This window comes from Lepisosteus platostomus, chromosome 1, assembly GCF_059453375.1.
Source record: "Lepisosteus platostomus isolate fLepPlt1 chromosome 1, fLepPlt1.hap1, whole genome shotgun sequence".
Taxonomy (NCBI): domain Eukaryota; kingdom Metazoa; phylum Chordata; class Actinopteri; order Semionotiformes; family Lepisosteidae; genus Lepisosteus; species Lepisosteus platostomus.
Window position 1 is genome coordinate 39131144 of NC_142611.1, and position 16730 is coordinate 39147873.

General features: G+C 35.2%; 1 protein-coding gene across 1 annotated transcript; it reads right to left on the bottom strand.

Moving 5' to 3' along the window:
* Positions 1-1796: 1796 nt before the first annotated feature.
* ndnf (neuron-derived neurotrophic factor) lies at positions 1797-12746 on the bottom strand. Its single transcript, XM_088628167.1, has 4 exons — positions 12367-12746; positions 6550-6741; positions 5571-5695; positions 1797-3684 (listed from the first exon to the last, which is right to left on the bottom strand). The coding sequence occupies exons 2-4, from the start codon at positions 6738-6740 to the stop codon at positions 2285-2287; spliced, it is 1716 nt and encodes a 571-aa protein (XP_088484293.1). The 5' UTR covers position 6741; positions 12367-12746; the 3' UTR covers positions 1797-2284.
* Between the last annotated feature and the right edge of the window lie 3984 nt (positions 12747-16730).

A 16730-nucleotide genomic window follows, 5' to 3' on the forward strand; every position in this document is an offset into this window, starting at 1 on the left:
CATTTCCTTGGAAAAATGATTCTCTGAGTTTCTGCTTTCATAAAGACGTTTAAAATGCTTTTAAACACCATACATCACCAATTTCCTTCCCCATACTGCCCATCAATGCTAATGTAGGAAAAAATATTTGCATATCTGTGCATATCAATTTGTGCATAAGAAAAATATCAGAAGATACCCGTTTGACCTGTACAAGGTTGCACATTAATTGTGACTTTATTTGGGTTGGAAAGAAATAAAGAGGTGAACAGGTTTTCACCTAGAGAACATTTATATTTATATATTACTATTAACAGTCCATTCACAGCACCTAATAATATGTGGAGGGATGTGATTATTGGCTAACATTGTATGAATCCTTGTCACCAAATTTTAGGTAAATGCTAAAGACCGCACACTTCAGCAGAGGAGACATTTAACAGGCACGAATGTTTACACATATACTTTCAAAGTTCATATACTTTCCATTAATTTATAATGACTGCTTGATTTTAAAATACACCATAGCCCTGAAGGGTATTCCTTCTAGAACAAATATGTAATATATATATATTTAACTAGGACTGCTTTGATGAATGTTTAAGTCACATTTTTTATATAAAGAGCAGGGGAATTTGACACCCTGAGTTCCCCTGTATGTTTGTTTATGTTGTCATACACTGAACCTCAAAATGAAAAGGTCTGTACTCTAAAAGAATGGTCTTCCTCACCCTATTACATAAAATATACACTTAGGGGCAAAAATCCTGTAATTTAAATGCAGTCCTTTTTCATATAAATATATATTGGGTGAAACATTTTATTAGCCCCTCCAGACGTCTTTTATTTATTTGAGTTTAATGTAGTGTTCCCTATTAATCTGCAAGTTATTTGAAGATAATGCAAACCATGTGGTCCTGTCCATGGTCTGCAAGTGATAATTTGATTGAGCCTAAGCAGCCTGTAATAACCAGAGCAGGTCTATAGTAAATTATATGTATTTAAACATTACTTCCAAGCAACAAATGTTTATAATACTAGCACAGAGTGAAGCATTTAATACACTGGTGAACAATTCATTTTAAAAACTATGTTCTGCACTTTCTCTAAACCTAAAGCATAAGATGTAAAGCAATCTTGTATCCTGTGTGACTTGATCCTGTGTGAAATGAATTCTTCTCATCCTGATTTGGACAAAGCTTACCTGCTTCGCTTGAGTGGCATTTAGGATGCAGTAATTTGTAGCGCCATTCAAAAATTAAGTAGGACTTTCCAATTAATGCAGTAACAAAGCACAGGGACCACAGAACAAAGAACTAAAACTTTGGAATACTCAAAACATACATTTTTTCTCAAATACTTTAAATGTATAAATATGGCTAGATTGTTCCATGTGCAAATACAAAAACATGAAAAAACTACAAGTAAAATAACAGCATCGCCTCCACTGTGTGACCTAATATTTTTCATCCACTGGAACTGGAACTGACTCACACGACTGAGCATTATTCCATCAGAATATACATAGCAGGGATGCTGTAAGTCACTGTACCTTGAAAGGGAAGCTGCACGTATTAAGCATAGATACTGTAGATCAACTGTACACTTAGATACATATTTCTGGGCTTCATTACATTTACCAAAAATATTGCATGATGTGCAATTTTTATATATTTAGTTATCATGTACATGAATACCTGTAAGACTTTTTTTACATTAAAGACATAATAAAACATTAAACTCGATCACACAAAAGGAAAAAAACAATTACAATAGCAGAGGAAACTGGCGAGAATGCAGTCCAAGAAACACTGAGATTACATCTAAATGTCAATGACTTTAATAGATTTACAGTATTTTTAAAATTATTATAATAACAAAGGCAGAAATGTATAAAATAATTTAATTTTCCTCTACGGTTATATGTACTGAATGCATAACAAGGCAGTCAGCTTTATACGAGTTGTCTCTGCAGTGCTTAGTTCTACTGTATGACTTAATGCAATTCATGCAGTAATGAAGAAACCAAGTCGGTGAGAAATCTCCTGCCTTGAATCTTTGTTCCTCTTGGGATACTCAGACATGGGCCCAATCTTAAAGCAAATTCCATATGCTGTCTGGAAGCACCACGCACAGGTTGTCCAAACGAACACTGAATAATGTAAACACAAATATACAAGCGGATATCTTTCTAAACAGTTCAAATACTGTCACAGCTTCTCAGCTGTGTAAGTAGTCAGTCTGTATACACTCTTTAGTAGAATATCATTTTGAGTTAAATAAACTTTTTTTTAAAATAGAGTCATTAACAAAACTTCCTTGTTTTCACCAGTTTGCTCTGATACTTGACAGAATGCCCTCCGTGCCCCACAACATAAACATCCAGTAGGTAGGATTTTCCAGGCTCAAGGCCCTTTATCGTTTCTGTAGTGACAGCTTTCTGTAGATTCTGACTATGAAAGTATTTGCAGAGGACTTTTTCAGACTTCTTCCTGGTCTCTGGGCCCATGCACTGATTCTGCTCTCTTTTCCTCTGCTCTTCATTGTAATTGTCATGCACTTCTTTTTTGTAAATGCAGAACTTATTCCTTTCCTGTGTGCCCAGCCATGCTACAGTTGCAGAGGTGCATGTGCGCAGTTTGTCAAAGGCTTTAATGCGGGTATCCTCCGGGAGAGATGGAAATGGCTGTTTGTTGGGCCTCGTGGTGGCTAGTATTTTCAGCATTGATGCACCTTTCCTGCTGCCTCTCAGTCGAATGAGGTACTTAGCCTTGGCTTTCCCCCTAAGCTGGAACTGCCTTACACCCTCCACGTTCTGAGAAAGCAGAAGTTTGCCATCTCTCCTAACCTGGATTTGTATGGCATCCAAGCATGAATGAACATAAAACATGACCTTCTGATGTGACGACACTGGCGCAAACCTCAAGAACTTGCTCCCCTTTCTCTTGATGAACACATCAGTGACTTTCCCGTCTTTCAGTTCCACTGTCTTCTGCTTGGCCTCTTCTTTAGTTTTGGCAAAAGTACCAACATACGCTGTACTCATGTTTGTAACAGTGCTCACTGCAAACACATCAAAATAGTACTGGGTGTCTGGCTTCAGGTCAGACACAGTGAAGATATTCTTATTCCCTATGCAAACCTTCTGGAGATCCACTTTCTGCTTAGCCAAGTATGAACGAGACATCTTCGTAGCCACCGATTTCACCACTAACGACCGATCCTTGCCAGAGTCATTCTCAGATGCAAACCCAAAGTGAGAGAAATCAAAAGGGCTGAAGTCCAGTCCAGGTTTGGGCGCCATCATAAATGCATCATCAGCATTACTTTTGGCCTCCACAGCACACAGACTCTTAAAGTTGTGCTCTTTATTAATAACCACACAGTACTGGATAGGCTGCCTCATTAGAGAGCCTGTAGGCGTAGGTTTCCATGCCAAGGTGACAGTGGTGCGCCCCAGGGAGGTGACGTCCACTCGTGGGTCATAGGGCAGCTCAGGATAAGGCTGGTCTGATTCCGGAGTCGTGGTGGCATAAACTTTAAAATTTGTGTCCTTCTCTGTTGAGATGAGCTCTAACTGATACAAGCCGGAAGGGGAACTGGAAGCTACATAAGACTCAACATCATTGCCTTTATATGAGAAAAGCTCAGTGCCTTCTTCACTGATAATCTGTTGCTTTTGTTGGTCCAGTGGTTCTGGTGCACCTGCAAAAAGAACAAGAATGTGTTTTCTTGGTTTCAGTTATGTAAATGGTTTAAAGTCAGATGTAGACACTAAGTAAAAATATAAACATAATGGATACAAACACACTTAACCTTAACTTTAACTGTAAATACAAATTACACTTCAAAACCTTAAATGTAGGTCAATATCATTACTGCATTTCTTCTATTTCTTTCTTTCAAGTAAATACAATGGTATTTTGGGTTTTTTTCATTTACTGGAAGTTTACAGTAGTACGATATGATGTTAATAATTTCCACTGGAATTAAATCTGTCTCAAACTGTTGACGTCATCTCAAACTGTTGATTCTAATGAAGTCATAGAAATGTTAACTGACCTCTTGACACAATAAGTAATTTACAAGGCACTAAGACTGTTTTAAGACAAAACAGTCTTTAACATTTGAAACTGTTACTCAGTTTTTCTTTTTTTTTCTTTCCTGGGCAATGAATACATAAGCAGCCCCCTTGTTGCCTTCACAGAAGGCAGTTAGTCAAAGACTTTTTTCACTGTTCATAAAAAACATAATATTATGTTTTCAGACTAACTAGTGGAGTTGACAGCTTATTAGACTAATCTGACTGCAGTACACCATAATGAAGAAATCTGCCAGAATGGAATAGATGTACATAAGATGAGAGTGTATACTGACAATAGGAATAGTAAAGCAGACATGAATAGGATTTGGTAATAGAACATCTTTTCGTTACTGTATATTTTATAAAGTGTATTACATGGACAAGAAGGATTTTTTTTCTTTCTCTTGGGATCTAAACTAAGTATTTCTCAGCCAGAGCATCATATAGTCATCTCTGGCTTGCTGAACAGACTACGTGGATGCAAGTCACAGAATTGTTCCTGTTGATCAGAAGTTGCCAGCTTCTTCAAAATACACTAATAATGTTATACTATATTCTACTGCATCACTGTTTAAATATCAGTGGCAATGGTCAATCAGCATAGACAAGTCCATTAGTAAAGACATCCTTGATGACATTAACTAATAACTAAGAGGTTTTGAGACACATTTTGAACCATAATTGGATTTTCACATGCAAGTCCACTGATTTGTTTTATTTTCGATATTGTCCAGATGCTGAGAATGCCGGAAATGTTTTCCCTCTGAAGAGTGGAACACAAGAAGAGGCACAGGACTATAACACATTCTTTGGAAGTAGTACACAGATGAGATGATCATGTTAAAACAATTATGAAAAAAATCATACCCACAATAGTTTCCAATGTACTCATTTAGGTTTTATAAAATGCAATATAAAATTGTATTGTTCCTGTTTCAGTGGTATTGTTATAGTTCTTAGATCATTGTCTTTGACAGACAGACATATACAGTACGTTTGATAGAAATGAAAGTTGTGGTTTAGTTTGTGATACTATTAGAGATCAAACAGAACATGTTCATAATGTTGGCAGGAACAACACTGATCTTTTGACGTTTTGAGAGATCAATAACAAAATAACTTATGCCTTAGTTGGTCAAATTCAATTTCAGTCTTTTAGAACACATTTAGTTTATTTTAAGCCTAGGCAATATATCTGTCTTTGTTTCTATGTTTCAGTTTTGCAAACAAAAAACAGTGATTTCAGTAATGATTGGCAATTACTCACTGCAGTTTTGAATGTCGCACTTTTAGTTAGCGTGCCAGTTAAGACATCTAATAAAGTATTTGACTAAATGATCAAATACTTCTTGCCATTCCGAAATATTAATATTCAACTCAGCAGGATAGTTTTATGTTTAACATCTACAAGGGTAACCACGGAGAGAGTAACACATTTAAGGCCACTGTCAAACAATGGCCTATGAAACATGTAAGTGAAAAGACTTAAAGACATGCTTTGTGATACCTGAGCCATCACTGCTGGACTCTTCAGGAAGTTCTTGGAGGCTTAGTTTCCATTCAAGAGGAGCATCACATGGTGTCACTGTTACTGACAATGGGGTATTGTCTTCTTCCACGACAAAATAATACCTAAAATACATAAAGTGCAGAAAAACAGGTAAATACATAAGGTACAGCATAAACACCTGAGCACCTGAGAAGCAAATCTGTTAGCCTGACGTTCCATTGAACGTACTGTACTGGTCTCATTAAAGATGAGCCAACTAATCATTCTTCACCAACTTGAAATTAAAAACAGTGCAATCAAGCAATACTTGATACATCTATAGTTATTAAAAAAATGCACAAATGCCATTACAGTAACAAACACAGGCATTCAAATGTTCTGAATCTAATATACAGAAAATCAAACACCACAGTTGCTTCATGCAGTCCTATAAATGATCATATTATGATAGAGTGTATTTATTCATTTGATATTTATGTTCTTAATTCTACATATGCACCATAGTATGAGCTAAAAGACAAAAAAAGTCAAGCATTTTGTGCTAGAGAGCATTGAACAAAAAATGAACTGTATTATTATTTGTAACTATACAAATGTGTTACAAAAATGTTTTATGGCTTTAAAACATTATAATGATAGCACCATATTTCATTTTCAGTACCTACCTGAAAAATACTAAATCATAAATAATAACAAAGCCATCTAGAACTGTGACCTGCAGGTTTTTTTATACTCACTATTTACCACAAACAGCAACAACATCCATCCACAGTATTCTTTCTACATAAGCTAAGAATGGTCTGAGACACCTGCATATCTACATACTATAAAAAGCCTTGAGTTAAGGTGAAGGGTAAGCCTTGCTTAATCAGAATTTCAGTGAGAACTGAAACACACCACAAAAAAAACGAATATCTAATTTTATGCTTTGGAAAGGAACATTTATAAAGACTATTATATCTGGAAAGGAATGTACCTTTTGGGTGTGTCACGGAACAGGTAACCACTGATCTCAGCTCCATCTGGGATCACAGATGAGTCATGAAAAAGCGATTTGTCTCGAATCTGCATCTGGAAGAGTTCTTCATCCCTAGTGGGAAACTTCTGGGTCCTTGCACTGAGTGTGAGTGCCAGCAATAAGACGACAGATGCTGGAAAACTCCCCATCCTAGAATAAACACATTATATTTGAGAAACAGTGAACTGAAAGATAATTAGGTTTGTTGTCACAAATGACAACAGTCCATCCAACTAATACACTTAAGTGTCTTTAGTCCATAAACCTTGTTTGCTGTTTAATTCTGCTCTGTGATATAACAATCTGTACCAATTAGGAGTGGCTTATTAAAGTGAAAACTAACAACAAGCATACACAAGAGATCAAAGGTTCGGAACGCAGTGAATTTTTTCAAAGGACTTTGTTTTTGTAGCTGAAGAGAAGTAAGAACAATTCTTGAGCAAATGCATAAAATACCCATTATACATTATACAAAATAAATCACTGTCATCCACTCTTAGTCAGCAGACATTTTAAGATCATAAGACATACAAAATGGGATTCTGTGTAATGAAACTCTGTGTTTATTGATTTTGCCACATTGATCGCAGCTGATGGGAAGTAAATCCCCAGTGATTTAATCAGAATAATGATAGCCGATTATCCAGATACTTTAGTACCATTTACTGCAAGTGAAAGCCTGTCCTTTTAATGAACTCCCATAAAATGCAGACTAGTTCCTCACTGTCTGCCTCTCAGCTATCTGAATGTATGCCGTTTGATTCCAGGATTATGCTCTACAGTGTAATCTCTTTAAAATAGAACGTTAATTTCTGTCTTAACCCTCAATGGTACTTCAAAAGCTTAAAATGTACCTAGATAAAATAATATTTAAACTTGTATTTCTGAACTCTTTTATGATAAAATAAAACAGACAAAATATCTTTAAAAACCTTATTAAGTGTTTAATCTGAATTAAAACAAACAAAACCTTGCTTTACAAGTACATAATTCCAAATAAGTAAAAACATGAGAGAAAGTAGCTTAGGAACATAAGTTTAGAGCAACAGAAAATAAATACACAATTTACAGTGTCAGAATTTGAAAAGTGATTTAATAGATTTTTGTGTGAACTATTGCATACTAAAGAGAAGACATCTTCAAATTTCTATCAGACAGATGTTTACCCTTATTTTGCACATTTCACATACTGTAATTAGTAAGAGAAATGAGGTACAATTGAGCACTTATTTTATTAATTATCGTCATCATTAGTTGAAAGTGTAAATCAACCTTATCCTGATCACATATCTCACTGTTATTAAGAAATTTAAACCCTAGACCAAGTTCAGTCACTATAAACACAGGAATCATACACAACCCATTCTTTGAATTGTTGGGGAAGATGATAAGATATCTGTTCTGATCCGAAAAAGTGGGATTAACAGGTTCATATACACCTGAGAGGTAATCGCAGGGTAATTTAAAACAATTTCTAAAATGTAACTACAGTATGTGCATGTCATTTCAGAGGTGAAACATTTGCGTTTCCATAAAGGATCAAACTATGTCATATAATTTTTCATTGTTTTAAGTGGTTTACAAAAATAAAGATATGCACTCGTCATTCTAGATGTAAAATGCATGCTCTTCCTTACCCAAAGTGTGTCATATAAAGTGACCTTGGTGTGACCATTCAATCAGTGAGCGAACAAACATTACAAAAAAAAGAAAGCTCCTTCTTTAGTTATATTTACAGATCAGTACTCTGCTATTGACACTTGTTTTCATTATTGAGAATGCATTTTTTTCTTAAGAGTTGTGTAATTAAATTGGTTACATCTAAGCTAGAAGTCACAAGGTTACATCCCCTGATATAATTTGGTCCTTTATAAAAGACTTTATATTTAAAAATTATTTAATATCTCCCCAAAAGGCACAATGGTGGAAAATAAATTACATAAAATCATTTGACGGTCCTAATGAATAAGAAAATATATTAAATTTCATATTGAAAGGTGTTTCTGCACCATTTAAGGAGGGTGAGGAGTAAGGGGGTGTTTTTTTTCTGTCTGTAATGAAGACGCTTTGCGAATAATATATGGGTGTTTCTGGAAGAGGTGAATGTGGTTCAGATCTGATGTTTTATTACAAAGGTCCATGGAGCAACTGCAGGTGGTGACCGTGTTCTTTCTCCAGGCCCTGAAATGGATTTACAAAAATAAAACTGTGGGGTTCTAACTTTCCATCTGGAACAAATAAAGTCTAATGTTTAATTATAGAGGAGAGAGAATGCATGATTGTAATTTGGGGTAGGATAATTTTAAGGCAGGGCCAGCCACAGTCATGTCAGCTTTGTTTTGTTGCATTTTATTTATATATTTATTCATTTTTTAGCCCTGGTTTAAAAGTAACTCTGTTCAAAACTTAAAGCAGTTTCTGCCATTAAAAGTCTACACCCACAGATTAATCAAAGCTGTTGCAGTTTTGAAGATACAAAAATATTGCTACTACAAGAGAGGTTTTACTGGAAATCATGTCCTACCTATAGTTTTGCTTACAAGAAGCACATTACATTAAAACAGTTACTACCCAACTGATCATTTGACTGCAAATAATTTTGTTTCACAAACTGATAAAAATTATGCCTGTATTAAGATGCAACAGCATCAGAGCTTCATATTTTCCTACTGAACCCTTCCTTTCCTATTCAGGGTAGTGAATTGCAAGAGTCACCACTTAGCTAAGATGATTTACTTAATAACATTTATTCAAACGTACACTGAAAATATAGGTAATGTTGATAAATTGCTTTCTTTGCACTAAGAAGTAAGAAAATTAAGATTATTATTCCTTTCCCCCGAGTACCATTATATTTCTGGATTTCTTTTTTTACTGCATACTGAATTGTGCAATAAAACTAAGACAAAAGGTTTCTTTAGGTTAAGAAATGCTGGTATTTGAAGACAAATGGATCTTGAAACATGCACTGTACAGTAACTGCAAGATAACAGAAATGCCCTCTGTAAGCGCCTTCTCTGTCATTTAATCCAGTTTGTTGTTCCAGACTAGCAATCTCCAATTAAGATTGTAAAACAGCCATAACAGGTGTGGCTTCTGCTTCATGTTATAAATAACAAAGAGGTAAGACTTATCAAAGCAATTTCACTGTGACATGAATCCACATATTCTAACAGCAGAAAACCCATTAAAGTAACTACTGAAACAGAAGAGATTGAATGGCAGTCTTGGCCTTGACTCTCTGTCCTTCACTGTAAACCTCCACCAATAGAACCACACATGGATTTTATTAACATCAGATTTAGTAGTGGGCAAGACGGAACAAAAATACTATATATATTATAAAACAAGTAAACATGTTTAAATTTTACTTACATTACTGTGCAGAGCAAACGGAGCACAAAATGTTATACAGTATGTTTTAAAAAGGAAGGCTTTAAATTTGATTTTGAAGGCCTATTGTGTTAACGTGTTGAAGTCTTAATTAATTAATTTTTCCAGTTTTTGAGTACAAATGGAAAAGGAACACATGAGCAGAGCTTTTACTCATGCTGAAGCCTTTAAATGCTAAAGCGGATGTTTTACAAACCATAAAGGGACAGGTTATGGACACCACTGTGTTCTTAAATAACTGCTGGGCTTCTGTGTGTTAATCAGTGCAACAGGTTTCATTTAAAAATTCTTAGATCAAAATATTTTATATTCCCAGTTCATACTGTGATACTGACACATTGGAATATAAATAATTTAATCTTAATTCAATGGAAGTGTTCAAAGTTGAAAACGACCTTACTTGTCATATGTTTTTTTATCTGATAGATTTCAACTAAAATTAAAACAAATTTTTCGTTTGATACTAATATTTATACATGAAAATATAACTAAGGATAACATAATCAAAGAATGTCACGATTGCAGTTTGAAATGTACCAATTTAAAATGGTCAGTTTCGTTCATAACAGCAAGACAGCAGAGCACTACTATAACAAACTATTCGAAAGGACGCATCCGCCATCCAGATGCTGATTAAAATGCTTATTTCAGTGTTGAAGAAGAGGCTAACATTAGTGGTATTATACATCTGGATTTTTTCTTCAGTGCGTTTCACCCCCTGATACGCCAAAACACACACACATACAAAAACTACATGTCCGGATTACTCCAGCTCAAACTATCTGGCTCCTCATTGGAAGATGATTGAGGAGATATACTTGTCTAATTGGCATGCGTGCCTATAACATATATTAAAAATTTACATTTCAGCTATCAACACTAAATTGTGCGATAATGGGAATATTCCAACTGGGGATCATCAGTCAAGTGAGGATTTCAGAATACGTGATGGTATATTAACAACACTGGAGAAATTCTTTTAGGTTGTTTTCATATGCAAATTACAGTTTAGTTACGGTGTGCTATAGACTGTTTCCCTTTTATTTTCTTTTTAATTTCTCATAAAGTAAAACTAGCTATGGGTGAGAACCGTCAATAATATAAATCACAGTATTAAAACAAATTCAAGTGGTAGAAAATATTTTGAGTAAAGAAAATCGGTCTTCGCTTTATTGTAATTTGCTGGATTTCTGCAAATTGACAACGTAAATAACTCACAACTGTTTTATTTTGCTTTCTACGTTTTATAAACAAAATACATTATTCACAAACGGTGACGCAAATATAATTAACAAGTGAAAGCAAATAGTATCTATTTAATTTCAGAAGCAAGTGTTATGTATCACATACGTAATACATTAAGCCTCCACTTCCAACAATAAAGTAATCCTTCATTTTTGCACAAGCCTTTCCGTGTTTTAAAAATACAATAATTTCCCAGTTACAGAAAAAAACGTTCTCAAAACAATAATTAAACACCTTGTATTCACTAAAAATAAATTCATAATTACAACACCAACAGATGACGATACTAATGAATCTTAAACAAAAATTGTAAGATGGACCAACAGCCTTATCATTCCCAACAGAATTCCGAGATCTGATGCGGGATGGTGGTTTAAGAAACGCAGGTGCGTTCTGAAAAAAAAATCCTTTTGGCCTCAAGAAACCAAAATATACCGTAAGTTAATAGTAGTCATCTCTCTACTCTATTCAAACAGGTTCAATTAAATAGAACTTCACATCCGAGCGCAAAGAACTTTGCTGGCTCCCAGAAAACTGAACTATAAGGTGCTTAGCCCAAGTGGCACTGTTACCCTTACAAGAGCTCTGCGGTGTGAAATGTTTAATTTCAAAGTTGATTGACTGTATTACCGCATATATTTTTAAACGTCTTTAAAGTTGGTTCTTTAAATATCATCCAATTCTGGAATCTGAAACAAAGCCAACTAGAAAGTAAATTAATAACTCATGCTAGCTCCAGCTTGACTGAAATGTGTTTGAAATCCTGAACTTCCTAGAGTTGTAAGCCACAAACCCTCTTACCATTTCACTGGCAACCATTTCAAAGGCATGGGGTCTTTATTCTAGAAGTCCCCTTTTGTTTTTTACTAAGTCTTTTCAACTCAATAGTTTTCAGCAATTCCTAGTTCAACAAACATTTGTTGATCACTTACGCACACATCTCAAAACTATATAAATGGCGATATTTTCGTATAAAAAATAATTAATATGATCCACAGCACATTATATTCTTCATTTCTTTTAACCTTGTAAAAGACCTGCCTTGGAGTGGAAATATTATGTTGCAAAAGACAATGAGTTTAAGTTTTATTTCTAGACTACATACAAAAGACTTCAGTGGGAACATATAGATCTTACCTTAATGATTGTTCAGGATATGTGAGTTAATTAAAATCTTCTAAAACAAAAACCTGTCACCGTGGAAAAAGCGAAAAACTGAAATAGGAATAAGAAAAATTATGTATATATGAACTCAGATCAATGCCTCTCCGGAATTAAAACGAAATAAAGTTGTCCTTTTCCTGTCTCACGGATTCCTCGAGTCGATTCTGGTAAAGGGAATCGGTTTAGGGCTGTGATGCTAGTCAGGGATCTGGCGGATTTAGCGTGTCCCGAGTCTGTTTAGTATCCTGAATTTGGCAGAGAGTTCCTCCCCTGCAGTGTTAATGCTATTGAGACTCCGATTGAATTGAGCAGCAAACTGGAGCAATCTCTCGCTCTTCACTCTCCCAATAGTAATCCTAAACCCTGCCCACTAGTCCCAGACACACATCCCAATAAACAAAAAACCAACCAGAGTTCACGCTGATTAAAGACAAGGCCTATCAGAGAAACAGTCTTCAACTGACATCACTTTATGAATGAAAAACAACGTTGTCCAAGGAAATCCATGTCTTGAATGCCCCAGTAAAAGTGTTGGGGGTACTAACAAACGTAAAAAAATGAACGTTTTACATTACTGTTTCTAATTAATTAGTCTGTCGTAAATGAAGTGATGCCGTTTTAAAACTTTGTTATTTTACGTTACTTTGTACCCAACACCTGTAAGACCCTACACTATAGTACAGTACATCACAAACTTTTTATCCAATTAAAACGGCACAGATGGTTAACTGAATATAAGGAACTGCATATGGAAAGCACGCTGTATTGAATCTGAGAAAAAAGCGTACCCCACCTATTTACTTATGCTTATTATCAGGAAATGTTTATTGCTCTTTTGTAAAGTCTTTAGATTCTTGTTTGTCTTCGTGTATCTCTCTTTTGCCTAACAAAATAATTGGCGAATACCTCGTTGCGGTACTTCAGTGCCTTGTTGTATAAAGTCACAGGTTAGAATTGGTAGGAATGCAGTCTGCCTAATAATCTTCTATTCTGCCTTAGCACCCTATTATCATATTAAAAACGCATTATTATAATCACATCGGAGAAATAAAAGGCTTTATCTATAGAAAGCACACAGTCATTTAAATGATCCACTGGTTATTTGCTCTTGTGTTTTACAGTGTTCTTTTACATCTGATGTGTTTATGTGACCCTAAGATATTCCGCATTTAAGTGTGAACGCTCTGACCAGACGGCACAGCTTTGGTCTGTTCGGAGACTCTAACCCAAGGTAAACATTTATCCAAGATAAGAGTCGTTGACAAAAACCCGCCGGTGACAATGGGTTATTGCGACTCAGTTTAGAACTTGGTAAGACCAAACTTTCAATAAAGAAATCAGACGTACTAACAATTACCACTACGTCTTATTATCCAAAAATGTTGTCAGGTAGATAGTTTCGAACACGAAGGGGAACGTTTAATGTATTTAATTGCCAAAGCAACATATGTACTGATTATGAGAATTGATAAAATGTGCGGGGAATCCTTATGTAACTAACGTAAACGTTGTAACCTCGTACATTTTTTTCAATATTTTTATAACATACATTTAAAGAGGTTTAGCATTCAATGTAATAGCTCTTATTTATATACTTTAAAATTAATTTTAGATATAAATTGCACATTATGGATAGCTTTAGGGTTTTACAGTTTATTTTCAGTTAATGCTAGGAAATGTGATGCGTTAATACAACGGCCCCATCTAGCGGTGAAAAAAAAAGACACCGTGACCAAAAGATGCCAGCAATGCGTGTTTGCGCATTAACTTTTGTTTCCGTCTTATACCAAAAATAAGGACGAAATGTATCGGTGTAAGTGAATGCGTTGTTCCTTGCTGCTTCCTCAGTACGCCGCTTGTGTCGGATGCGGAACAGCTGAGGGTAGTTTTTTAAAATAAACGAATAATTTGCTTTAGTTGTGTGAATTTGTTTTCCAGGGTTGCCACATTAAATTAATCTGATTATATTGCTTTTCGTGACAAAATACCATATATGAAACACATTGAAGAAATAATCTGAAATTATGGGTTAATTAATAATTAACCAGCCTAGTATATTTTGTTTTATTTATTTTTTAATTAAGGTGACTGATTTTGAACTCATTAAGCATTTATAAAAACTGAAAATGGTATAATAAAAATGAGAAGAGGCTCTACATCCTATACAGCCTGTCTGGTTGCTTGTTCCTATGTGATTTAAGGATCAGTTCTTGGTAGAAGCCATGGTATCAGTTTCAACAACATCACTAGTTATGTTTTTCCAGACTTCCACAACTCTATACCTAAAAAAAAAACTGCTTTCTTGTCACGGTTCTAAAATCCACTTTCCTGCAGTGTCTGTTGTGTCCTCTGGTCCATGTTTTACTGTTGGTGAAATCCACTTGGTGGCTGATGTTGTCAATGCTTTTGAATATTTTGGATACTTGAATCAGATGCCTTAGTAGCCTTCTCTGATGAAGACTAAAATGTTTCAGTTCTTTTAGCTTGTCAAGGTAGAACATTCCTAGGATTAAACCAGGTAATACATTGAATTTCTGGGGTGAGCTGCCATGACTTATGGCATATAGAGCTCAGAAAACCAGTGAACTGGTACAGTGTATGCTTGCCCACCCAGGAATGGTGGGTGGAATGGGACAGAATACTAGAAGACAGCTTCTGTAACCTGGTGCAAACCATGTGTTGTAGATACACAACTTCCATTGTCAGTGACCAGACACACTAATAGCCTGTGACTTTCACATTAGTCCACCTGTTAATCTACACTGTTCATTAAAATTGTAATCAGCTAACTGAATTACCTATGTCATGCCTGTATAATAATTCCTGAAAATGAATTTGTGAGCTCATTGTAGTAATGCTAAGTTTATATATATTTGAACAATCTGTCTTCAATTACTTCTTCCACGCATTGCTTAGAACAATGCCCTCATGTCATCAATATACTGGATGTTGAATATGTCCAAACAATGTTACTTGCCTTGGAGCTAAATCTTCTGACAAATGTTGAAAAATGTTAGTTAGCATAATGAATAATTGTACCTATGTCATTACATTTCAATGTAATAAAATGTCATTACACCGGCTATGAAAAATGATTTTGTTTAATTGTCCTGATAATAACTTAATGAATTTACTGTATTCAATTTAGGAATTTGTTACATAGGATTGCAGATATTGGTGTTGGAACTGTGCATCTATCTTAAATTAGAGAATTTATTGAAGGTTCTAAATATAGTGGGAAAAATAAGTTTTTAACATCCTTAGGATAAATATCATAGACAAATTATTCTGTCCATCCATCCATTTTCTCACCACTTTATCCAATACATGGTCGCAGGGGAGCCAGAGCTTATCCTGTAAACAGTGGGTACAAAGAGGGGTACACCTGTCTATCCCCAGACACTTGTAGACCAAGACATGCACACATACACACACCCAGGGCAAATTTTCCCAGAAGCAAGTTTTCCCAGTAGCAACCTGTATGAAATCTATGTGAACACAACGAGAACATACAAACTCCACACAGATACCACTACAGATCCATAATTGAACCCTTATCTCCAAAGCTAAGAAGCAGTAATGCTAACCAATGTGCCACTGTGCTGCTCTTGAATCATCATATCATGATATACCATGATGATTAATATATTATCATGATCATAGCATATGTAACTAATACATATGGCACACATTAAATTAATAATTTCATAGCAAATTATTTATGGCAGTTGAGGATTTCAGAAATCTTTATTGTGTAATCTTCAGTAAAACATTAAACCTCATTAAATCTTAAGACTTTTTTTGTGATCTTGTTATATCTGTCAAAGAGTATGTATTAATTTGGTGTACAGAGATGAATGTGAAAAGCACTTATCCATAGCCTCACTTACTAGTCTGGTTCTGCTTATTTGCTGGTGTCCAGAGGAACACACGTTGAGTCCCTGACATATGTAAAAGCAACTGAACTACAACTGGCACCAGCACAGATTGAACCCCCGTCTTTGTCGAGTTGAGTTACGGTACAAACTCACTGCAATTTATGTCCTTCCTATCCTGAGACTGAAGAAATTCTGGCAGGGTCATTGAGCCAGTGATGTGCATCCCAAGGCTGAATTTTATTTAACTGGGGGAAGAATATGATGAAAGCTGTATAAAGCCTGTGTCTATTCCTCTGCTAACATGTCTTCAAGCATAGAGGCGGTGTGTGAACTGAAATTCTGGAGGCTTAGATCTGCACCCTGCCTGTGTTATAGAATCTTTCATCATGATTTGCCTCACCTCCAAACAAGATACACAAATCCTAAGTTTCTATTATACTGTATGGTATTCATGGAATT